Genomic DNA, 22,889 nt, shown 5'->3' with positions numbered 1-22,889 from the left:
CGGCAGGCTACATATACCTTGCCTCGGTGCTGGAGGAGGCGCTCAACTCGGCTTCCTGCGACAGCACGTCTGACTCGTTGCTAAACCATCTTTCGAAATATTTACCACTACACAAAAATCTCCGATCTAGTCTATTCCACTACAATACCTTGTGATGTTGTATTGGTTGGGTTTTTGTGCCCATTGTGTATAAAGCGTGGCCGTTTTCCGGGCTAAAGCTTGAAATACTATGGAGCAGCGCGGCCCGGTGGGGCATGGTTACTGTAGCTGCTAACAACTTGCCCTGCAACAGACCCGTGATCGAGATAAACAGATTGTCAGAATCCAATTAGACAATCTCGTTTTCACAGCATTAAAAGAAGAAGTTCAAATTAAGGCCGAACCGGGTGTTCGCAAACAGACACTGGTTTAACACTCATGAAACTAAAATGGCTATTGCCACTATCAGCTCCACAGCGTCGCTTATTGTCATTTTTCCATGCGATCATACGGCTGTGGCAATAGATGCACATTGCTATCATTTTTAGACGTTCTAGGGAAGAATCGCGTTAACAAATTATCCATTTCCTATCCAGCACTGTCAGTGGACGGCCGGATGGCTGACTCTGCAGAGTAAACGTGGGAATGTGAACATATATAGCTGTGACTTAAGGGTAGCCATAATCCATGATGGTTTGGTTTCGATTCACTGAATTAAATGCTGTTAGTTCAACGAGCCCGTTTTAACATAGCTTGTCAAATAAATACCCACAGCTGGGAAATTCAGCATTACGTAAATCATTTTTAGCAAGGCTAATATTAACGCTCCAATGCACGACTTCTACATAAAAGCAACAACACCTTTCATATTCACTAAGAATACAGGTAAATTGTTCTAGCTGCCATGTTCGGGATATACACACCCAGATCAGCCATACCAGGCTGTAAACGTAGGCTGTGGCCACTGCTGGCTAACTTGTATGGCCTGGCTACGAAATAGTGGGGGTGGTGGTGATTCTGTTGGTGAAGTGGCCATTTTTAGACTATCCTCGTTGACAATTGCATGATGCTACAGATTTTCAACATGAGTGAAAGTAAATCAAAACTCTGTTTGCCTTTGTTTGAGTTATGCAAGTGTAATAAGTTATAACTATGTAACCATCAACAGCTCGTCTAGGGTTAGTCAACAATAAACTGAGAGTAACGACCAATTAGCTTACCAGGTAATTACTTGCTATCTATAGAGCAAAGATGTGAAAAAATGTGGGCCGACATACAAATCTAAAATGTTGGTGAGAATTAGGAGCAATGTTACGTATCGACTGGACCCCAGGCTGTAATACTGTTCACCTAAAATGGCTAATAAAGCAAAGCTGATACAGTTTAACCTAGATGGCTTATTTTTTAAGAGGCAGAAAGATACCCGGACGTTGGAGAGGGGTACTCGCTAACCTACCGAGCTGTCACCAACTAACCTTCTAATTAACATTACCACTGGTCATTACCTACAGCTTGCCCAATAAAACCATCCCATATATAAGCACTTCAATATTGTTGTGGTCAGTTGACACCTGGGTTAACGCAGTGCGTTAAGTTTCTCTAACAGTGACCCCCACCCACTCTATTGGCAACAACGACTAGCTAGCAGCGAGCTAACGGCAGCTAGCTCTAACGGAGGAGCCACTCAACCCAGTTTAACCCCTTTCGTTCATCTTCCCTGCTCGACAGGCTAGCCAACTGCACAGACACTTAATGCATTTCCTGAAGCGCAATTTCAAATATCAATACATGTCCTTACCCGCTTTCACTCGAGGGTATCCGTTGTTTATATCACATTGACTGGAAACAGCAAAATCTTGTCTCTCCTCTCTCCGCCCAGGCGCTCAGATTTAGCTAGTTTAGCTACCGAGGAGCGGCACTCCCCGAACCCAGTTTTTGACCCGCCGAGGGGGGAGACACACCGGCACAGAGGCGCAGAGACAAGGCGGTGTTCACCCAGATAGACGTGTCAGAGTCCCGTTTAGGCGTTCTTCCGTTTCAGCGCAAATTCCAACTCAAAGCAAAAATCCCTTCTTGTCTTTCCCACCGTCGTCGTCCCTCTTTTTTCTTCCTTCACGCCAGGATCTCAGTCGCTTCTTCCTCCGGCCATCAAACAGCAGAGATGGGCGCGGTAACCCTGCACTCAGGTCTGGGAAACCCCACGTTACGGCAGCGTCACAACGTACGGCGAAGGGTCGGCGACCACTCCAACATATCAGGAAATACTGCCATTTTTGGTAACACCAACACACCTAGATAACATTTACCTACCAAAACACCGCGTTTAATTCTACGAATTTGTTCATTTGAAAAATTCTAATCAAGCGTGAACCGAGAATGAGCGTCTTATATGCCGTAGTGGGTTAGAACAGCAACATTTTGTACACAACAGTCCTTGTTTATGTCAGTGGTTCTGTAACTGTGCCCCACACAGCTCTACAGGTTCTTGGGGATACTTTAACACCAATTTACCAGGAAAATTTAATTTAAATAATTAAGAACTACTGAAACATGCCATTGTGTTTTACCAATATTATCTCTACATACACAGTGTATAAGTTACTATAAAACCTCAAATAAATTTGTCTACATGAATGACACCCTGGGATCTTACTAAAGTGGATATATGGCCAAAAGTGGCTTCCTGTGAGCCTGTATTATATACACGTTTGTGAACTCCAGGAAAATGTGAATATGTAAGTACAACCACCGCTACTTCAAGCCAGTAACACCTTCTCATTTGCAAACCAAAATAGACTGCACCACAAATTTAACTACAGAAGTGCACGTAGGCTGTTTCCCTACCAGCATAACCAAAACACAACTTTACTACAGGTTAATTCAATATAATATGCATGTTTACAGTCTAAATTTAATTTCGTAGTTCTAATATGAAGACAAGTAAATCAATAAGCTGCAGGAAATTAATCTAATAAATATTTATTTTTTCAAAAATAACATTTTGACAGAACATAATGTTGATTGTTTTATTTTTTTAGTTTTATAGACGGCACTTTATGTATATATTTATTCAGTTTTAATATATATTTTGCTCTATTTATGTTTTTTTTAAATTTATAGTTATTTATAATTCTAAAAATTACTGGTGAAAGTTTACTGTTTCAGTGCCCTGATATCATTTTGGACAACAATATTTGTTGTTAAAATGTGAAATATATTCCCTCCATTACATAACTTTGTAGTGTTGACTACTTTTGACTGTGTATATTCTATATATTATATTCTGTATAAAGTATATAGCTCAGTATATATCCATAGCATGATTTTTTTAACTCCCTAATATTGATCCTGGCCCTAGATCTATGTCACATTTATATTTATACTGTATTTGTATATTTGTACATACAAATCTATTAGTAATGCTTTAACAGTTATCAGCCATTGCCTCCAGAAATGTGGTCAATATAAGATGACAATGTCAAATGACAACATTTTTGTTGACAAGTGATATTCTCTGGAAATTAACTTTGCCACACTTCAGGGTTCATGCCCTCATGTTGCTGTGCTCTCGTCCAAACGAAGAAGTCAGTGGGGACTCACCGCTGGTGCTGAGTGTTTGTGGGAGGACCATGACTTCAGCACAGGGATGACTTGATCATTATCACCAGTAGTCTAGGTAGAGTGCTCAGAGGAGGGGTTAATGCTCAGCGGGTTAAGGCGTTTCTTGGAGACGTGGAACATTTTGCCGTCCGCCGGGACAACAAAGTGTGCATGGGCTCGGTCCGATGGGGGAAGACAAAAGCATCATCAGCTCTGATTTGGATGAAGAACACTCCTGAGAGAGTGTGCTGTTCTGTCTGCTGTAGCCCAGCATTTAGGGATGTGCTGTTTGTGCCGGATCTGTTTTGCTGTTGTCTCTTTACATTCACATTTTGCACCAACAGTCATCGCCATGGCTTAGTTTAAATGAAATGTGAAATGGGTATAGAGCCAGCACATAATCATATTGAACCTGAAATACTGATGTATATTTTACATACACAGATAAAAACTGAGATGAAAAAAAAGGAGAAATAATACTGAAAAAGTAATGGAAATTATCCATCAATGTATCTTCTGTCTCACTCATTTGAATATCCACCCGATTGTTTGTTTGTGTATGTGTGTGTTCCTGGCAGTTCTGTAAACCTCAAACCTGTAGGAGGAAACTGGCTTGTTGTCTTGTATGAACCATCTTCTGCTGTGGGATGGTCAGCTCAGTAACCACACATTAGTGCACCTACAAAAGGTGCCTTAGTCCCATAGTAATTGTATAGTGATGGGCATGTGTGAGTCAAAACCCACCCAAACTCATTCAGTCACATATTTAGGTGCACATTAAGGAAATAGTTCACACTGGTGGTCAATTAAAGATCCTAATTTAGCTTTCTTTTGTATTTACTGCCGGTGACCTGAAACAAAACAGTAGTCCATGGGCACAGGATGAGTTGAAAACACTGCCCCTGTGCGTGTGCTTGTGTATGAGGTTGTTCTGGGTGTGGGTTTCCACCGGGACTCATCTGCCCAGGTTAATGCTGGTGAGATTTAGTTGCCCCTGGATACACCCCTGACTGTCTGCATACATGTGTTGTGAAGCTTCTTCAGCGGAGCTTCAGGCCACCCAGGGGAGAAAGCTTATTGTCTGCTCGCTGTTCAGAGAGGAAGGAGAACACTCCTCACCCCGATGTGCTCCATGTGTCAAAGCAAGCTCTGATTTAGTTGTGATCAATTAAAAGGGGAAAAGGGACGTAACTGATATTGATAATCAATCTACTATCAAATAAAGATTTGAAATATAAGATTCTTTTTATGAGCTCACTCCGTGTGTCATCTGATATTCAAGTATATGTGTTTAATATGTCGGCCTTCACACCTTTATATGTTACATAGGCTGTCAGAGAATATGCAGTATCTTGCTGTGGAAACAAAGCTTTGATTGAGGGCAAAAAACACATTTGGTGTTGTTTGGCAAAAGAAAAATATTTAGTTTTTCAAAAATAATGATTAATCGGTTAATTGATCATTAATGTTACCAATGATCGATTCAAGAAAGTGTTTGCAACCCTATATGTAACAATATCAAAAACTGCAATGTATATGATAATACCATGATAAAAAAAAGTGCGTGATACAATATTTATCACAGTATGAAAAAACAGAAAATTGACAACTTGAAGAAATGTCCTTTAAACAATAAACCTGATGCTGTACAGCAATTTTTATTCATATGAAATAAATATAAAAAATAATTTTCCTTTTAACTTGAAGTGCTTCTGCTTTCCTTCTTTAATAAAATAAAATAGTCAGCCATGGCCTTAGCATGTGCAAAAAAATCACCAAGAATTGACTTATTTGCAATTGCGAAATGAAAGTCAGTAGTAACCCTTTATCTGTATTTTATGAAAAAATACAGTAAAAATAATAAAATAACTAACCATGTAATATCAAGATAGATATCACCACACTTCATCACAATATTATATTTTACACTTTATCACAATATTCAATATATTATTACATCCCTAATAAAATTTAGTCAAACTATGACAAACAGTGATGATAAATATGAAAATCAATTTTATTCAGTTCAAAAACTGCTCTATTTTTTCCTGTAAGGAACATCTGTTTGTATTTTAAAACGAACATCACATACTATATGATGACAGATGAGCCACCTGTACAGGATAACTGTTTAGAAATGGAATATTTTATACAGGTGTTGCCTCCAAAAGAGTGTAGCCTTTTGTTTCACTATTCCATAAAGTCACATTCACCAATTTGTCGGGTTGAATTCACATGAAGACAGACAGACAGGCAGACAGAGACGCACTAACACTCACACACACCTCCCGTCAGCGGAGCACGGACAGTAAGTAGCACTATCTCACAGTATTAGCGAGAGATCAGTGGAGAAATCAGATTAGAAAAAGAGGCAAAATGGCAACACAAATATTGCCTAATATCATCTCATACATTTCATAAAACGAGTGACATTACACGAGGCTAAGCTCATAATGACCTTGCTTTTTATAGGCAGGTTGGGGTCCAGTAATCTGATTTAGCATAATCTCCTACAATCTCTGATAAATGCTTACAGCATGTATCTCTGAGAGAGGTCAGATCCTATTGGTCTGTTTTGACGCATTACTGACATCTGCTGTTCACAAGCACAGGGCCAAGTTCACAGAGAGACTGACACTGTTAGGCGTTTACCAACTCTTTGGAAAAATGTAATAATTTAAATGTGATTCAGTTATGTTGTACATAATCTAGATGAGAAAGATTTGTCCACTGACACTGTTGTCGAAACATTTTCCTATATGTCCTACTATATTATTAACATTTATACTCCACATACGGTGGAACACACATTTATGTATGTGGAGAGATCACATGATATGATTTGAATCCAGTGTTTAAATTAATATCAAGAAGTTGATTTCTGTCCTGAGTATTTTGGTCATTTTGATCTTTGTAAATGTCTAAATGTATACACAGGAATATCTCATGCATTTCAAATCTAATGACGAAATATTTACTTTTCCTCTGTTGACCTTTTCACACATTTTGTCATTGCACCATGAAGTTAAACCTGAACTATGCTGTAAAACTTTTCATACAGTCCATAGAAAACACCCCAAGGAAACTGACTATGGCTTACAATTTCTCCAGATTTTTTAAAACATTAAGAAAGAAACAAAGACAATCTGAAAACAGCTCATTTCAGTAGCATGCAGTTGCTCCTTTTAGTTACCTCATTTTAATTCATGTTTGTTATCCAGTGAGATGCACAGAAATGGCTCTGTTTCTTTATATTAAGAGATGGGAATGATTTGAATTTAGTTAGTATGAAAAAATAAGTATCTATTTGCATTGAAGAACTGAGATTCAAGGTATAATTTATTTTGAAAAGGCAGTTGAAATGCTCCATGTTTTGTGTCAGCTTTCAAAGAATCAGGAGTGTACAGGTATTTTTTCATATTTTATGCAGATTAGAGCTGTAACTAAGGGTTATTTTTTAATCAATTAATCTGCTGATTAGGTTCACAAATAATCAATTAATTGTTTAGTTTATAAAATGTCAAAAAAAGTGAAAAATACTCTTGACAATTTCCCAGAGCCCAAAAGGACGTCTTCTAATTGCTTCTTAAAAGCAGCAAATCCTTACATTTAATAAGCTGTAAGCAGCAAATTTGTGCTTGAAATACAACTGGAATAATTATTTGATTAACAAAATTGTGGGCAATTCATTTTCTTTTGATTGACCAATTAATTAATCAACAAATCATTGCAGCTTGAGGGCAGATTATTGTTTTCAAGCACCTCCAAGGATTTTATGATGATGTGTGTGTTAAAAACAAAATGAATCAAACTGGTTAGAAAACAAGTTGTTGTTCAGCTCTATTGAAGCGACGTGCTTCTAAAAAACTAATAATCTTGGACTTTCCACACACTGGGATGTCACCTTACCTAAATTTTACTATTTTAAACACTACAACAATTTACAGTAAATTCCATGACATTTCAGGAAACCAGTGGAGGGCCACTGGGAACATTGGAGGCTCCTAGTGGCAGGTACTGGTAGGTGCAACAGTCTAGTGGGCCCAGCTGACAGGCCCTCTAGATGAGAATACTAACCTGAGGACAGACTGAACTGATCTCCCACAATGCTCAAAATGAGGTGAAATGTATTTTAATACTCCTTATGGATCAGATATCAGCCACTAAGTTTTGTCCGCAAGAAGAAAGACAAGGATTTTATTCAGCAGTGTTAGGAAACCCTTCAATTATTCAATGATGCTGCTAATCCACCTATTTCAATGGACACTTTTTATGTTCTATGATGGTCTAAACGTTCTTTCACTGCTATTTTCACCACGTAAGAACAAAATTCTGGCCCAACATAATGAATACTTGTCGCTTTACTATTACTGTTATTAATGTTGTTGTTGTTGTTGTTGTTTTTATTTTGGCTTTTTTTAAAATGCAATCATCTAACTCATAATTGTAAAATAGTGTTATAACATGCTGTATTGTAAAGATAAAAATAGACAACTTACAGAGAAGTGGAATGACACTCTTTGATCTACTCTCTCTCTGTTGATTGTGACATCCGTGTAAGACCAGCTTAAAAGATACATGATCTGGAAATTTGACAGTCTAAATTTAACAGTGCTTCACTGCATAAGTACCTACTTATTTGTCGGATATCCAAAGTACCAGAGTTAAACCAATCACCTCTGGGCTTTTTGAATACTGACACCAGCACTAATATTTCTGTATTGAAGCTGCCAATTGCTGATGTAACTTCATGATCATCATCATCATCAACCTGCCACTATTTCTACTGCTATTATTGATATTACCACTATTAATAATATAGCAATTGAGCCCACAGCTCCAACTACTGCTATTAATACTGATGTACGAGACCAATATGTTGGTCTACGCCTGATCAATCGGCTATTGTTTCATAAAAGTGTCTTTTATACTAAAGTGCTGTTTCCTGTCATTTATCTGTGTTAATCTTGCCAGCACCTTGTGTGGCCTCAGTGTGAACTCTGTTCACTTGATGGGTACAGTACCAGCAGTGTTACAGTATGTACTGTATACATCTGCTGGCTTACATCAGCTGACACACCCTTAACCATGATATAACACAGCTGCTTACTTGGCATTACATGCATGCACCCCCTGGTGGTGGAATTATGTCCTACAGTCAGGTGCATCAATAAATGTGTTAGACAGGGAAGGCGGGCTGACTTCTGGGTTAAATAAAGACTGAATTAATGGTGAGCTATTTTAATATGAGGACTTTTGTTGTAATTCTTCCTCTGCTTTAGAAGCAACATCATTATAGTAATAACTGTTTTGACTCTGCTTTCACTTTGCAGAACCTGCAAAACACTTAATGAATTATTACTTTTGAACATTAAATGCTGATCTTAACACTAAATAATATGCCTAGTCATTTTTCCTTTTCTTATGTTGTATACATCCTTTGGTGACCACATCCTTGTTTTCCTTTTGTTTACAGTCATACTGTTGTTATGTGCTGAGTTTCTGTTGCAGTAGTGTCAATTGTGGTTTCCAGCCTCATTGTATTAGTGTTCTGTGATATCCAGTATTTGGTGTCCTGAAAAAACAATCTAATGAAAAGACAGTCACAATCATTATTTTGTCTTGTAGGAATGTAGGATTTACTGCAGTGTAAAGTCATACTCTTGATTACAAATAAATAAATATCCCTGTGTAAGTCTCCTTACACTTTGCTGTAAATGACCATTACATACTGCAGACTGTATTGAAGGAAATTAGTTATTTTTGTGCATAATTTAATAATGACTATTGCATTTTAAAATGCATTGTTGGTTAAAAATAGTAATGAATGATGACATGCTCTGACAAATGTGATGCATGATGCATCATCTAAATTATTATGAGTGTCTTAATTGTGCATGCTATATGCTGTATGAGATTTTGAAGCCAAAATAGGACAAAAGCATATTATGTTGTATTTTCTTACACATGAGAATTGAGACACAGCAAATTGATGATAAAGTAATCTGTAATATATGTTTTATTATACATTTCTGATTATCGAGCACTGTGTGTACAGCCATTGCAGTTGAAACTTTATGTAACAGTCAGATCCTTCACATTTAAGACATTAATTCCACCTTTAACAATTGGATTCATGTTGGCCACAGTAATGTGCAGCATATTGTGTCTTTATATGGTGTGTCGGTGTGTGTGTGAACAGGTTTCTCACAGGATGACATCCAGGTACAGCAGAGGTCAGTCAGCGGTGGTGGAGACCAGAGCCATCAGGGTGACACTGTAAACGTTCATCTCGTCCCCCTTCAAGGTAAGAGGCACACATGTCTGCACCACCTCATAGGGCTGAAACACACACACACACACACACACACACACAATCAGCCAGGGCAGTGATCTCATAAATAAATATCTACTGTAGTAAAGTGACGTTCAAAAGACTTTGATGGTTGAAGCTTGATGGTGGTGTTGCTATTACTACACAGCTTTTGAGATGAGATTTTTTGTGTCAATGTTGTGTTTCCACCAGCAGGATTTAATCTTTGTGGTGATACAAAAGGCTGAGAGAGGCTGACTTTAAACATCTGAATACTAAAACTTGTGACGGGCAAAGCAAGAATATTTTTGGCAATTAGTAATTTACTTTTTAGCAAACAATGTTTTCTTTTTTCAAAATATGTTTTGTTGAATTTTCTGTTTTTCAATTAACAAATAAAAAACAAAATCAGAAAGAGATAACGATTTGAAACATATCATTATATAGCTCAGCATGCAAGAAAGGAGGGACTAAACAAACCTCTATGTCTGCAGGTACAGCAATCAAACAAACACTGTATAACCACCACAGGCTTTAGCATCCGTATGTGTTCAGTATATAAGCTCTAGTTAAAATGACACATTCACATTTATAAATTCAAAGAAGTGTTTTCACATTTTGGTAAAATTAGCTGTCTTGGAGTGTGTTAAACAAGTCAGGAAGTCAGGAAGAAGATTGCTGGGGCCTTACTCGAGATCAACTGAAATATATTTTTTCGTGCACAGACTGTCAGAATATTAAACAATTTCCTATGTACACATTAATAATGTGCATATTAGGATACACCAAGGAGAAGCAATACAGGGTCCAGTTCTACCTCAGTTCAGAGCATATTCTGCTGTTCATGCAGAACAGTTTCCCGATATTTTTGTAATTTGGACTATATGTAATGCTGCCAGTATTTATTTTGCATTTCAGACACAATGGTGAGCTAGTATGTCTAAATTTAGAGGTGATCAGGCACTAAATGCACTCTGTGTGGTATTTTGTCTACTAATGCTCTGGTTACAGATGGTTATTTTTACATGTTTGTATTTTTCCACATATCTTTTGTAATCTCTACACCCAATTCCTTCTCCCATGTCCATCTCAGCTCCTGGAAACCAATGACAGGATGTTTTCTCACATCACTGTATAAGGCACTGATTGATATATTTCTTTTTTTTAATCTTTTTTTTCAATATCACAGACAATAAAATAGTTAATAAAGAAGTTGTCTTCTTTATATAATCCCTTATCTGAAACAAACAAAAATTATAATCCCTGGACACATTATATTACTGTAATGAGACTTTTTTGACACAGAACAGAAAATAGGAGATTTTTATTTGCTGTAAAATACAGATTCTGTCAACAAAAATCCCACAGACACATTTTAAAGTTGTTCATAACTTATGCAAACATTTCCTCATACACTCGCTTCTGTAAAGTTGTTTTCCCAATTCAATAACAGTGATAAAAATAATCTCCTCCTCACCTTGTATCCACTGTGGGGAGTCCATGTGACAGTGATGGTGCGTTTGTGGCCTGACTCCACAGTGCCTTTGCTGGGCTCCACAGTGAAGCCCAGCTGCTGCAGGGATGCTACATTATCCCAGAGAAACTCGCCACTCTGAGGACAGACAAAATTAAATTAAATTTTTCTTAATGTGACTTAATTAATTATTTATACCTTCTGATTTTTAGAGGCCTAATACACTATAGTATAGTTCACAGGGTAGCTGTTTAATGTATATATGAATATACAGTATAATAATGATACTGAATTTTCTGATGTTTGTATGAGGATTCTCAGTTAATCCGTACTTAGAACAGATCTCTCATCACAGTGCATTTGATGAAAGGTGGCGACAGTCACTTATGTTACTGGAGCAAACTTGCTGTGTCTGTTGTTCAGGATATCTGGGCTGTCAGTACCTGATGACGTCACAGTACCTTCTTACTGGGCTGTGCAGAGCGGATGCAGCCGACCTGCAGCTCCCTCACTGCAGCTGTGATGCCTCCCGCGCTGTAGCTGGCCCTCAGGTTCAGTAGCACAGGGATGGTGGGCTTCTCCATCACCTCTGACTCTGCTAATACAGAGGACCACATGAGCAGTTTACTACATTTCATCATACAGTTCTTTCTCTTGTTCACTTGAGTTTACTGTAATGCCCACCATACCAGTTTGTTTGTATCCCAGCTAAACATTTTATAAAAGATGATGGAGTGGTTTAGAAATTTGAACGCATTGTGACAGTGACATGGCTTTTGGGAGAAAATGTAGATTTGTCTATCATTCAGTTGGTCGGTCCAGATTGAAATAACTATTGGATGAAGCTAATTAGATGACTAATTTTACTGACTTTTACTGACCCTGTGACTTTTCTTCTAGTGTCATGAAGTTCACATGTGTGATTTTTAGTCAAATGTCTTGACAACTATTAGATGGCTATTATGAAATTTGGTTTAGACATTCATGTCCCCCTCAGGATGAACTTTGCATGTAACACCATTACCAGGACAAATTTATAATTCATCTATTACTTTGCTTTACATCAGGGATCTCATCTCATTTCCAGCCATCTTCCCCATCCCTCTGGCCTGTGACACGATGTCCAAATATAATATAATTTGGCCTGCAAAGTGATTTTATTTTATTCAGTTATTTTCTTCTAGCTGTTTCATATCATTTTAAACCCACTGCTTCATATACAACTGAAACACAAACACAATTTTGCCTTTGATGAAAACATGTGAGTAATCGAAACTACAAAAACAATTTCAGGAATATTACACTTTCTTGCAGTACTTCAAAATGAAGTGCCCTCGCCTATGAAATGACAATGACAAGCAATGGGCCCAAGCCAGTTTGAGTCTGAGACCCCTGCTTTGAAATACTTGCAAAACTACAGATGTTCCTAAAAGTCCCAGCTATACTATACTATGGCACCATGCTCTAAACTATGATGGGGGACATGATAAACAACAGTATCTCTGGTAAATAGCAGCACGTTAGCACTGTCATTATCAACATAGTAGCTTGTTAGCATGCTAGAATTAGCATTTATCTCAAAGCACTGCCTCTGCCACAGCTGTTGACTCCTAGTCTTGTTTGACATCCTTTGGCTTTGTTCAAAAACGGGCGCAGACTGATGATGCGCACACAGATCTGTCTATATTCTAATGCATGTCTGCATACACAGACGTTTGTTATTGAACAAACATGGTCACTCATGTTTGTTGGTACATTTGGTCCGTGTGGACATTAAATCTGAACCACATGCAGACTTTCGCAGACATGGATAGATGACAACATTTGCATCACACAAACCCTTGCAGCCATAACAATGCAGAAACTATAAATTGGACTTCCTGGGATACGACTCGCAGTGACATAATTAGTGATAACTGTTAATCGATAACGATTACGTTAAAAAATGTAATGTTGATATCATGCTAATAATATACTATGATAATACTGTGTAAATAATGCAGCACCTCTTAAACATACTGAATGCCCTTGAATCATTTCCATTTCTTTCTGCTTTCCATTCTTGTTTGTCCTCAAACATACTCGCATTTTCACTATCCACTGAGTGTATTTGCACTTTTTGTATCTTTTTGCTCAGTTCTGGTTACAGAGTCTCTCTCCACTTCCTTATTCTCATGTTTTGGGTATAATTCAGTTGCCAAAAGAGACAAAAATGCACAAAACAAAGTTAAAGACGAATTTCACTAAACTGTTTTTTTTTCTTCTCCTCTTCTAGATATCGAGATATTGTTTTTGTGAATTCTTTTGGCCACTATAATCGTGTGGTGAAAATCTGTAAGCCAAGGATACCACAAAACGATAATGTGACATTAACAAGAATTCAGGTTGAACCAATATTCAGTATAGTGGCTTACACAACTCAAACAAGTTTTGAGAGTCTGCTGTATTCTACATGAATGTCTGATTTGGAAAAGTACATTAAAATCTCAAAATGTGTAGCATGCATTTGAAAATAAATTACAAGACGTGTAGTTACGTAGCTAAAATTTGCAAACACACTGTTGTGGTCCATTAACTTCCCTTTTCAAGACACTCCAAATAAGCAGACTTCACAAAGAATAATTTTGCTGGGTGTCAATGGGAGGCTTTCAGATTCAAGCTAGCATCTCTCTTCCCACAGGAGTCTCGTTTCTTTGACCCAGTTATAGCATCCAGCTGATTATGTTATTTTTAATGCACCAACAACTCTTTGATTTAGACAAATTTACAGTAACCTTGTCTAGGAGGCCTATTCTCTCACATGGATTTGGTGGTGAAATATGATCAGAATTCAGGTGACAAAGCACATGGGCTGTCAGCAAACTACAATTAGCACACATTACAACATGACACACACTACCCTTGCTCACATAAATTTTACAAAATGTGTCTGGGAGTTATTAGTCATCTTTATAGTGCCAGTTTCTTTATTTTCTCTGCCTGAGCTCCCTGTTTTGATGGATTGCTCAGCATCTTAGATAATATGCTTGAACTTTAATCAGTTTCCATGGATAATTTCCATAGATAACCAGTGCCGTATTGATCTGTTCCATTAAACTACATTATGTCCATCATATCAGAGGAGGATGTGACCCTGATCAAGAGATGAAGATGGAGGCTTTGATACCTGTAAGCTGAGGTTGGCTGGTCATCAGTGGAGGGAGGAGGGATTCAATGGGCTCTGGCAGCAGGTCTCCCCCATATAGATACATGTTATGTGAGGAAGCTGCACCCTTCAGATCCATCACACACACTTTACTCTGAGAGACAGACATGGCACAGGGTTAAGGTCGTTATAACACGAAGAGCAGAGTGAATAGAAGACATACAGGTTGTCCTAAGTACATTTGGATAATAAGAGTTCATTGGGAGGACAGCATTTTGCCTGGACCATGTGATGACTTTTGAAGCAGGGATTGAGGCCACGGTCAGGTTGAGAGGAGAAATATTTTCAAGGTGTGAGTCTGTGCATATCTGTGGTGCTCTGCAGACCTTGTTCACGAGCTCTATGGTCAGTCTGTCAGAATAGTTGACAGATGAGTGGTCAGGCTGAAAGGTGACAGTGACGTCCTGGCTCTGCCCTGGAGCAATGCTGCCCTCTGCTGGCACCACACTGAATACACTCAGCCCACTGTAGTTCTGAGTTCCTGTGCAGGATAAGGAGATGATACTGTTAGTCTGCCATCAGACTGAACTGTCAACCTATTACACTTCTTTTCCACATTCAGAGAAACAGCCAAATCTAACTCTAAACTCTAGTGGAGTGACCGGAGCCAACTCAGTGGAATGGGCATATTCAAAGATGTGGACCTAGGATAGTTTTATTTCTGCTACTGTTGTCAAAAATAATAAAAACTCACAATAAACCTTATTTTTATTTCACTGATTATATAATGAAAACACCTGTCTTGCTTTTCCATGACAGCTGTGATGCTCTTGTGGAAAGCTCACTGGAGAAATGTTAAGATATCTACATTGATTAGAATAGAAGATGTACTATCGATGAGAAGAGAAACGCATCACTGTTTAGTTATTAGGAGCCCAAATCTTCTGGCTAGTCAGGTGAGCAATTATGCTTTGTCTTTACCAATCAACTATAAGCATCATTTTACTTTCTTCCTCATTAAGACACTTTGTTTTGCTCTTTTGGTACTACTGAACCAAACTCCATTCTGAAAGCAGGTGTTTTATTGTAAGGACCTTTCTCTGTTCTGAAACGCCAGGGACATGTCAGCTCCGCTCATAGTGTTAGACACCACCACGACCCTAAAAGGACCTGAAACATGAAAACTGACCAGAAGCATGGATGCTCGTCTACCAGCTTTATTGGACATGTCCAGACACGGTTGAGACACCAGAGTCAGAGGACAATGACAGAATGGTATTTTTTTCTTTTGGTGTCAGGTTTTTGGAATTAAAGTGAGCTGAAGTGAACTGCTGGGCTGGGTGATGGGAGGGTGAGGCGGTGTCATTCCTCTGTCAATTCGTGGGGCTTATATAGTGTTTGGAGACCATGGTTCCAGCACGCCACCGAGTTATATGCCAGATCTGCCCAGAAAATCCTGAACACAGAACACAGTCTCCTGGTCTAACTCCAGAATTCAGTACTACATAGTTCTCAGTGTTTTCACGTTTTCAGCAACTATGTTCTAACATGTATAATGTATTTAGAGGAAAAACTTTACTTATTAAAGTTTTATTAAGTTTATTAAAAATGTATTTGTAATATTTAACACTATGTCTTCTGATGTAAGAAAGAAATTTTGACAAATTAAAGGAAAAATCAATATAAAGCCTCTTAGAAAAACTGCTGGGCCATCACAAGCGTCCAGAGTAGCTTCTTGTCGAGGCTTCTTATCACTCTTGTCTCTGGAGCCTAACGTGGATGAATGCCAGTCTTGGGTGTCTTTCATGGTTTCAGAACTAGAGACTATGAAGGCCATAGCCTATTATTCAAGTCCTCTTCATACTCATCAAACTATGCAGTGAGCCTGTGTGTTCTGGAGGTGTTTGCATTTGTTGTTTCCACTCTCATTTATTCAGTTTTGCCCTGCCCACCTGTGCGTCTTAATGTATCAAATGCTTGGTTTTGAAGGGACATGTATTGCTTTATTCTTTTTCATTTTAGAGCTCTACCTCTAGCATAGTTGTCAGGGTCCTTGGTGAGTCACTGCAGTGTTAATTACTTCTTACCCACAGTAGGTCGGACCTGAGAGACTATGTATCTGCCCAGCAGGGAGTCCACCCTGTCAGCTCCACCCTGAGGCCTGGAGGGAAGAGAGAGGCTTGCCAGCTGCACCCTGAAACCCACAGCCACCGCTGAGCTGTTCTGCAGCTGCAGGCAAAGAAAGACTTAAAGTCAGGTCCAAGACTGCAACCTCCTAAAAAGCGTCAAGGTAATCACTGCATGTCAACAGTTAACACACACTTTTAGTCCAGGAAAAACAGCAAGGTCTCGTTCTTGTGCTTCTCCTTCTTGTTCTTTTACCATCAGCATGCTGCTGACTGACCTTCAGGACCTGTGAGGCGCTCTCCTTCTCCAACACATAGCCAAAGTCAAGGAGATCTCCAGGATGGGAGCAGGTGACAGCAGTGACCACACCATGACCACACAGAGTCATCGCCAGGGTCATCTTCTGGCAATGAATCTCCAGAGTCTCACTGTACTGAAGGACAGGAGAGGGTGGGTGGACAAGGTATTATTCAATATTTGTAATGTTACTAAAATAATTTAGTCTAAATCTGGTGATGAAAAAAAGATGGATTTTAATATGGGATAACAATAATTTTTGATCATTTAACTGGAGGCTCCATGGTGAACTCTACACTGGTACCACACCTTTTTCTCCACGGATGGACTGAAGGCCAGTACAAGAGTGTGCCGCTCTCCAGGTCTTATACATCTGAGAGCATTTAGAAGGGAAAATGGACCATTTATATCCAGCACCGATGACCCCAGCTTGGAAATTGTCAAAGAGAAGCAGTGATGAACAGCTGATGTTATTATTATTTGTGGTAGTATTGGTATCTGCAACTATAATAGTAGTAGTGGCAATTTAGAATTAAGACAAACTACACTTTATTCAGTATTTAATCTCTGGACATTAATGTAACTAGTACAAACATATTTATAAGATATGACTTGTATAAAATATAAAATACATTAAATCTCTTAAGGATTAATTATGACTTTTTGCCTGGATTAAGATAAAAATAAATACACTAACTCACTGTCATAAAAAGACAATGGGTAAGTACTTCCATTCTAATCATGCAATCTAGTTTTAGGAAAACTATGCAGACATGTTTCATCTGTTGATGTAACCTGTTATTGTTAAATGACAGGTTTTTAGATTTTTGAGGTTTTATTTTTGTTGTTTTTTAACTTTTTATTTTTCTGGTTATTTTATGCCTTCATTGGGTAGAGACAGACATGGACTGTGGGGAAAGTGAGAACATACAACAAAGGCCCCCGGTCAGACTTGAACCTGGGATGTTGTGATTACACAGTAAACGTGTTAAACCTGGAGGCCAGCAGGGCAGCCTGTCTTTTTCTGCTTCCATCTCAACAAAATAAAGGTGAATTAAATTTCTTGGTGTTCACAGCATTGACAATTGTTATTTAGAATTCTCAGAAACAACATCGATTTCTGAGGAGAGCGTCCTTGTATTCTGCACAATCCACAGGACACTCTGAACAGTTTTCTTTATAAGTACTTTCAACAGTCCATGTAAAGTCCAGATAAAAGCTGTGTGGATGTCCTGGTGGCTGAGAAATTACTGGACATGAACTGCGATGTCCACTGTTCCATTCTGCCCAGAGAAATAGTTGCACGTCCCTCTCAATCTCTTGCCCATTATTTCCTCTGCACTCTCAAATAAAGGCACAAAAATACTTAAAAGAAGAAATAAGAAATATTTATGCTGAATTTCTCATGGGTTGTTGCTGTGAGCACCACAAAATACACCACTAAATTCAATCAACCTCAATTCTATTGGGGTGGAGGCAGAAATCACAGACACTGACAGCACAAAAACTGGAGAAATACTGCTACAATCCATTGTACTAAGTACTCGGAAAAAATAACTGCCAACAAGGAAAAGAGCAATGTAATGTTTAAGTCAGAAATTTGCAACAACATCCTTCTGGCCCAAGTTCGCCAACATAAACGCACCTGACGTCACAGCACAATGAACAGCCGAACTACCTTTTTATTCTGCTTGATCAAAACACTAATCAGACAAGTCATTGGTCATGTCTGTTGTTTAGCACAGATTTACTTTATTAAAAACTTTTAACTCATGCTGTTTAAAAAAGGAATTTAGGAGAGTCAAAATGAATGAAAAAGGTGTTTAATGCAATGTTGTGTTTATAAAAAAACAAGCTATTTTAACCTGGGATTACAAAGGTGTATTAACTTTTCTTGTACTTTTGTACATTATGTTTCTTTGCCAATTCTAAAAACTAATTAAGTGGAGAAACAATAAATAAAAAGGTGCATTGTTTTACACATTGAACTTCCTAACTTTACTAGTTAGACATAGGAAATGTAAACATCTGGCCCCTTGGTACTTTATTTTAGTCAAATCTGGCTCTTCTAAAAATGTAATTAAATAGGTCTGTTATAGAATATCTGCAGAAAGACATTCTAAGTACTAAAGAACCTCCAGAAAAAAAAATCTATATCTTTCTTTCATGTCTTTCTGATACGTGCATTTAAGCCTAACCCTATAGGATGTCCACGTTTTTTCAATTCCAATCAATCAATTAATTTTAGTTCATAATAAAGCATGTACAGGTATCTTGAGGGTTGCATATAAAGCACAAATACCATCAAGAGTGATCTGGCTAGAAAATGTATTTACGTTTGCAGTTTAAAACATGATTCTGTTTGTCAGTGTTTTTCTTTATTTGCTGGAAAAAGGATACGTCCAAAGATTCCTTCGAAATGTTCTGAACTATTAACTTTTTCACCACTTTTTCTCCTGAGAATAGAAGACACAAATACAACACAAATAAATAAACACACATAAACATAAACAGCGATGTGAGGAACCATGAAGCAACATAAACTTTAAAAGTCACTCACCCACAGCCACCTGATGGAAGTCTATGGTATCGTGTCCATTGTTGGATAGCACCACTAGAGGGGGCTGTACAGCAGGACACTGCAGCTTCAAGTAAAGAGTATTGAGGGGACTGTGGAGACATTGGACATAAGTAATGAAATAATGAGTGTGTGTAACAGTGCCCACTCTTTGCTTTCTTTACAGCACTTAGAGTCAGGGGAATGACGGAAAATAACATAAATAATTATTTATATGCCGATATGATAAGTTCTCAAAACAAAACAACTTGTGTTCAAATGCTTATAAATGTTTGTGTCCTGATTATTCAGCTGTCGTTCTCCACAATACTGTACATCAAGCTTTCAGTCTCTCATAATTCAGTTCTTCTGTTGACAAAAATTGTAGCCTGAGGCAGCGTAAAGCAGGGGTCTGCTAATATGGTAATGGATTCCTAGAGTAAATGTCTGCTCCATCCAAACAACTGAAATAACTATACATCTAAAAATCTTCTACATTTTAAAACAGAATGGGATGGAACTGATTTTTATTGCCATTAGAGGAAATGTTGTTCGGAACCTACTGTGGTGAGCTCAGAGTCAAAGAGAGAGACAACATTCAACACTAAATCAAGTTGAACAGCCTCAGGATATGTACAGTACTTCTTTTGAAATGCGGAGATTTAAACCAAAGTTGTTTCTCCCACAGGACATTTTCTCAAATAATTAGATCCAATGGATGAAAGATAAACATTATAAATAGAAGAAAGAGTGGGAAGGGAGTGACCAACAAGTTTGGCCAGAGAATTTCTTCCTCTGATACATTCGTTTCACCAGACTGTAATAGGGAAAGATAGTACCACAACTGATGTAACTGGACCACAACATTACATGATTTTTTTTTTTATCTGCCTCATTTTTTCTTGTTTATTATTAGCCGAGATTATAGTGAGAAGAAAGAAGACGTTTCTTAACTGTTTCTCTGTAGTTTCAAGTGGTGATTTTTCATCTTTCACTCTCTTCAAGTCTATGATCATCTCTTTAGTTTCTCCATCTCCAAGTTGAAGATTATTTCCAAACATTATACTTGACAGACACACAGACGGATAAAGTATTATTTTTGTCAAGTGGATCTGTGAGTGCCTTGTGCTCTCTTCAGACACGGTAGCTATCACTGCTAACTCGATCCTTCCTCTATTTACTGGGTATCAAGGAGGATAAATCACTGATGTGTTCCCTACAGAGAGAGTTAAAGTAGTAATGTATTTGCAGGCAGCCTAGATGTTCCCACCACAGCAGAAATCTTGGGTTTTCATTGAGGTAAGAAAATAAGCTAAAAGATAATCTCCACAAATCAGAATGGTATATAACACATTTTTAATAAAGGAAGAAAGCTAGTGCTAAAACTATACAGCTCCAGAATTCACAGTTAAAATCAAAACTGGACTACTTGTTGGGCAAAGCAGGTAACCTCAGACCCTGAGAGGCCCTGGAAGATTCAAGTTTACTACCAGTAAAATTCCCTCACTGTAGGATGAAGCATTCAGCATTGATTTTAAGGTCACAAATTGATTCAGTTTTTTTCTTAGCCCTGATGGTTATGCCGTTGTTAGAAGACTGAATTTTGATTTGTAGAGATCATAGGATCATTGATTTTTATGCCCCGACAAGTGTCATTTACATTTTCAAATTCATCTTTAAAAAGACAATCTACATGATATCATATGTGATATAACAGCCGGTAAGCTATGTGGTGTTGTGTCGTCTGTGAAGTGTTGTTTTATCTTAAGCTATGCCCCAGAGGCTGCAAGTAAGTGGGGGTGAAGGGAAAAAAAATTGATTCGATTTGATAATGAAATTGTGACATTCCTAATGGTGAAGAATGACTTATCTGACCATATTCCTTTGCTTCAAGAGGATAAAAACATACAACTTGCATTCATCTTTGTGATGAGGGGTTTATGCAGTGCAATCCTACTATTTATCCCCCTCTATGTAATTGTTGACAGACTGTTCTTGCTGACACACTCTGATCATGTCCTACACTGACATTATCAATCATCCGAGAAAGAGTCTTTTGTTTTTTCTTAAGTATCACACTAATGCACAAGCAGCATTGTCATCAAATGCGTGCTGTCATCCACAGTTTCCAGCCAGTTTCCAGCCTCCTGCCATCCGTGACCCGACAATGAACCCTCTTTTAACGTCACTTAGTTCTTCTCCTCTTGCCATCTTGACACAAAATCAGAATCAGTTGAGCCTTCTCAGCATTTTTATACACGTCACAGAGCATGATTGGATTTTAATTGCCTAATTGTACCATGCCTTGCACCTGTGTGAAAGCAACTGCATTTTTTATGTTTCTCCTCTCATTCATTCAGGTTTTCCCTTTAATTTGTTGCCCATCTGTATATCAAACCAGACCAGACCATGTTTTCTGCATGATCTGTGGTAAAAATTTCAATGAAAGGAGGCTGTGATTTGAAAGAGCTGCCTCACATTCAGACTACAAAGTCTATAAATCATAACAAGACTGCAAATGGCAAACATTTATCAGAAAATAGTGCAAAGGACTTTGGGAATTCTGTATTGGGTCCAGTGAAGTCCCGAAGAATAAAGACCCAACATGACACAAATCCGACATGACAGTGTGTGCTGTACAGAGCTGCACAGAAGCTGACTCGGCGTTACCTCCATGCCGGCTGCTCCTGTTGGTCCTCTGGAGGGTTTCCGTCCGACACAAAGCAGGGGACGGTGTACTCGCTGTAGCGTTGGCTGAAGGAGTACAGCAGAGAGGCTCTGGCCTCCTCGTACTGTTCTGACCTTGAAGGAAAAGATTCGGCACGATTAAATAAATCAACAAACTCTTTTCATCAAAGTTCTTCGAGTCTGTTGAGATCCTACTATGCATATTATGATCACTACAAATGAGCAGAAATGAGAATTCTGAAAACTAGAAGAGGAGGGAACATACAAGCAAAAGCTTTGTGTGTGTGTGTTTTGTTTTTTTTAAGTGTTGTTGGATCTCAGACTTCTGTCCGAGTTATTATTTGGGTTTAGAGACAGAGAGATGTGTTCATGAAGAATGTGAAAGATGTTCCCAAAAGAACTTATTCTGTTTTTGCAGCACTACGCTTTGATATTTGGTTATAGAATATTTATTAATGAATATTTGCTTCACTGGCTCCACAGGCCAGCAAACTGGATGTGTTTTACAAAGTAATTAGGGATACAAAGTAGGGCTGGGTGATATAGCTGACCTATTTTTAATAGAGACCATGAGAAAATGGATGAATTTAATCACTTTTAACTGCCTTATTTTGAATTGAACAACTTTATCAAGGCACACAGATGATAAATTTAATAGACAAAAGAAAACACTGCTGTACTGGTGAGTTGACCTGTCCTTTTTTTTTTT

General features: G+C 38.2%; 2 protein-coding genes across 2 annotated transcripts in view; both read right to left on the bottom strand.

Moving 5' to 3' along the window:
- Positions 1-2,169, bottom strand: part of gnb1a (guanine nucleotide binding protein (G protein), beta polypeptide 1a) — a 39,827-nt gene extending 37,658 nt beyond the window's left edge. The window contains exon 1 of the mRNA XM_084721635.1: positions 1,778-2,169. The gene's annotated coding sequence lies outside the window, so the exon portion shown is untranslated. The remainder of the gene's footprint in view (positions 1-1,777) is intronic.
- A 7,404-nt stretch (positions 2,170-9,573) lies between these two features.
- Positions 9,574-22,889, bottom strand: part of cfap74 (cilia and flagella associated protein 74) — a 74,576-nt gene continuing 61,260 nt past the window's right edge. Inside the window, exons 29-39 of the mRNA XM_084720047.1 lie at positions 22,163-22,294; positions 19,496-19,605; positions 19,336-19,391; positions 17,245-17,364; positions 16,916-17,071; positions 16,599-16,740; positions 14,898-15,052; positions 14,533-14,665; positions 11,828-11,961; positions 11,370-11,504; positions 9,574-9,921 (exon numbers count right to left, since the gene is read on the bottom strand). Coding sequence (XP_084576173.1) covers positions 9,817-9,921; positions 11,370-11,504; positions 11,828-11,961; positions 14,533-14,665; positions 14,898-15,052; positions 16,599-16,740; positions 16,916-17,071; positions 17,245-17,364; positions 19,336-19,391; positions 19,496-19,605; positions 22,163-22,294 — 1,378 coding nt within the window. The 3' untranslated portion in view covers positions 9,574-9,816. The remainder of the gene's footprint in view (positions 9,922-11,369; positions 11,505-11,827; positions 11,962-14,532; positions 14,666-14,897; positions 15,053-16,598; positions 16,741-16,915; positions 17,072-17,244; positions 17,365-19,335; positions 19,392-19,495; positions 19,606-22,162; positions 22,295-22,889) is intronic.

Source organism: Lutjanus erythropterus, chromosome 6 (genome assembly GCF_056507025.1).
Source record: "Lutjanus erythropterus isolate fLutEry1 chromosome 6, fLutEry1.hap2, whole genome shotgun sequence".
NCBI classification, from domain to species: domain Eukaryota; kingdom Metazoa; phylum Chordata; class Actinopteri; order Lutjaniformes; family Lutjanidae; genus Lutjanus; species Lutjanus erythropterus.
This window is presented reverse-complemented; position numbering and strand designations above follow the sequence as displayed.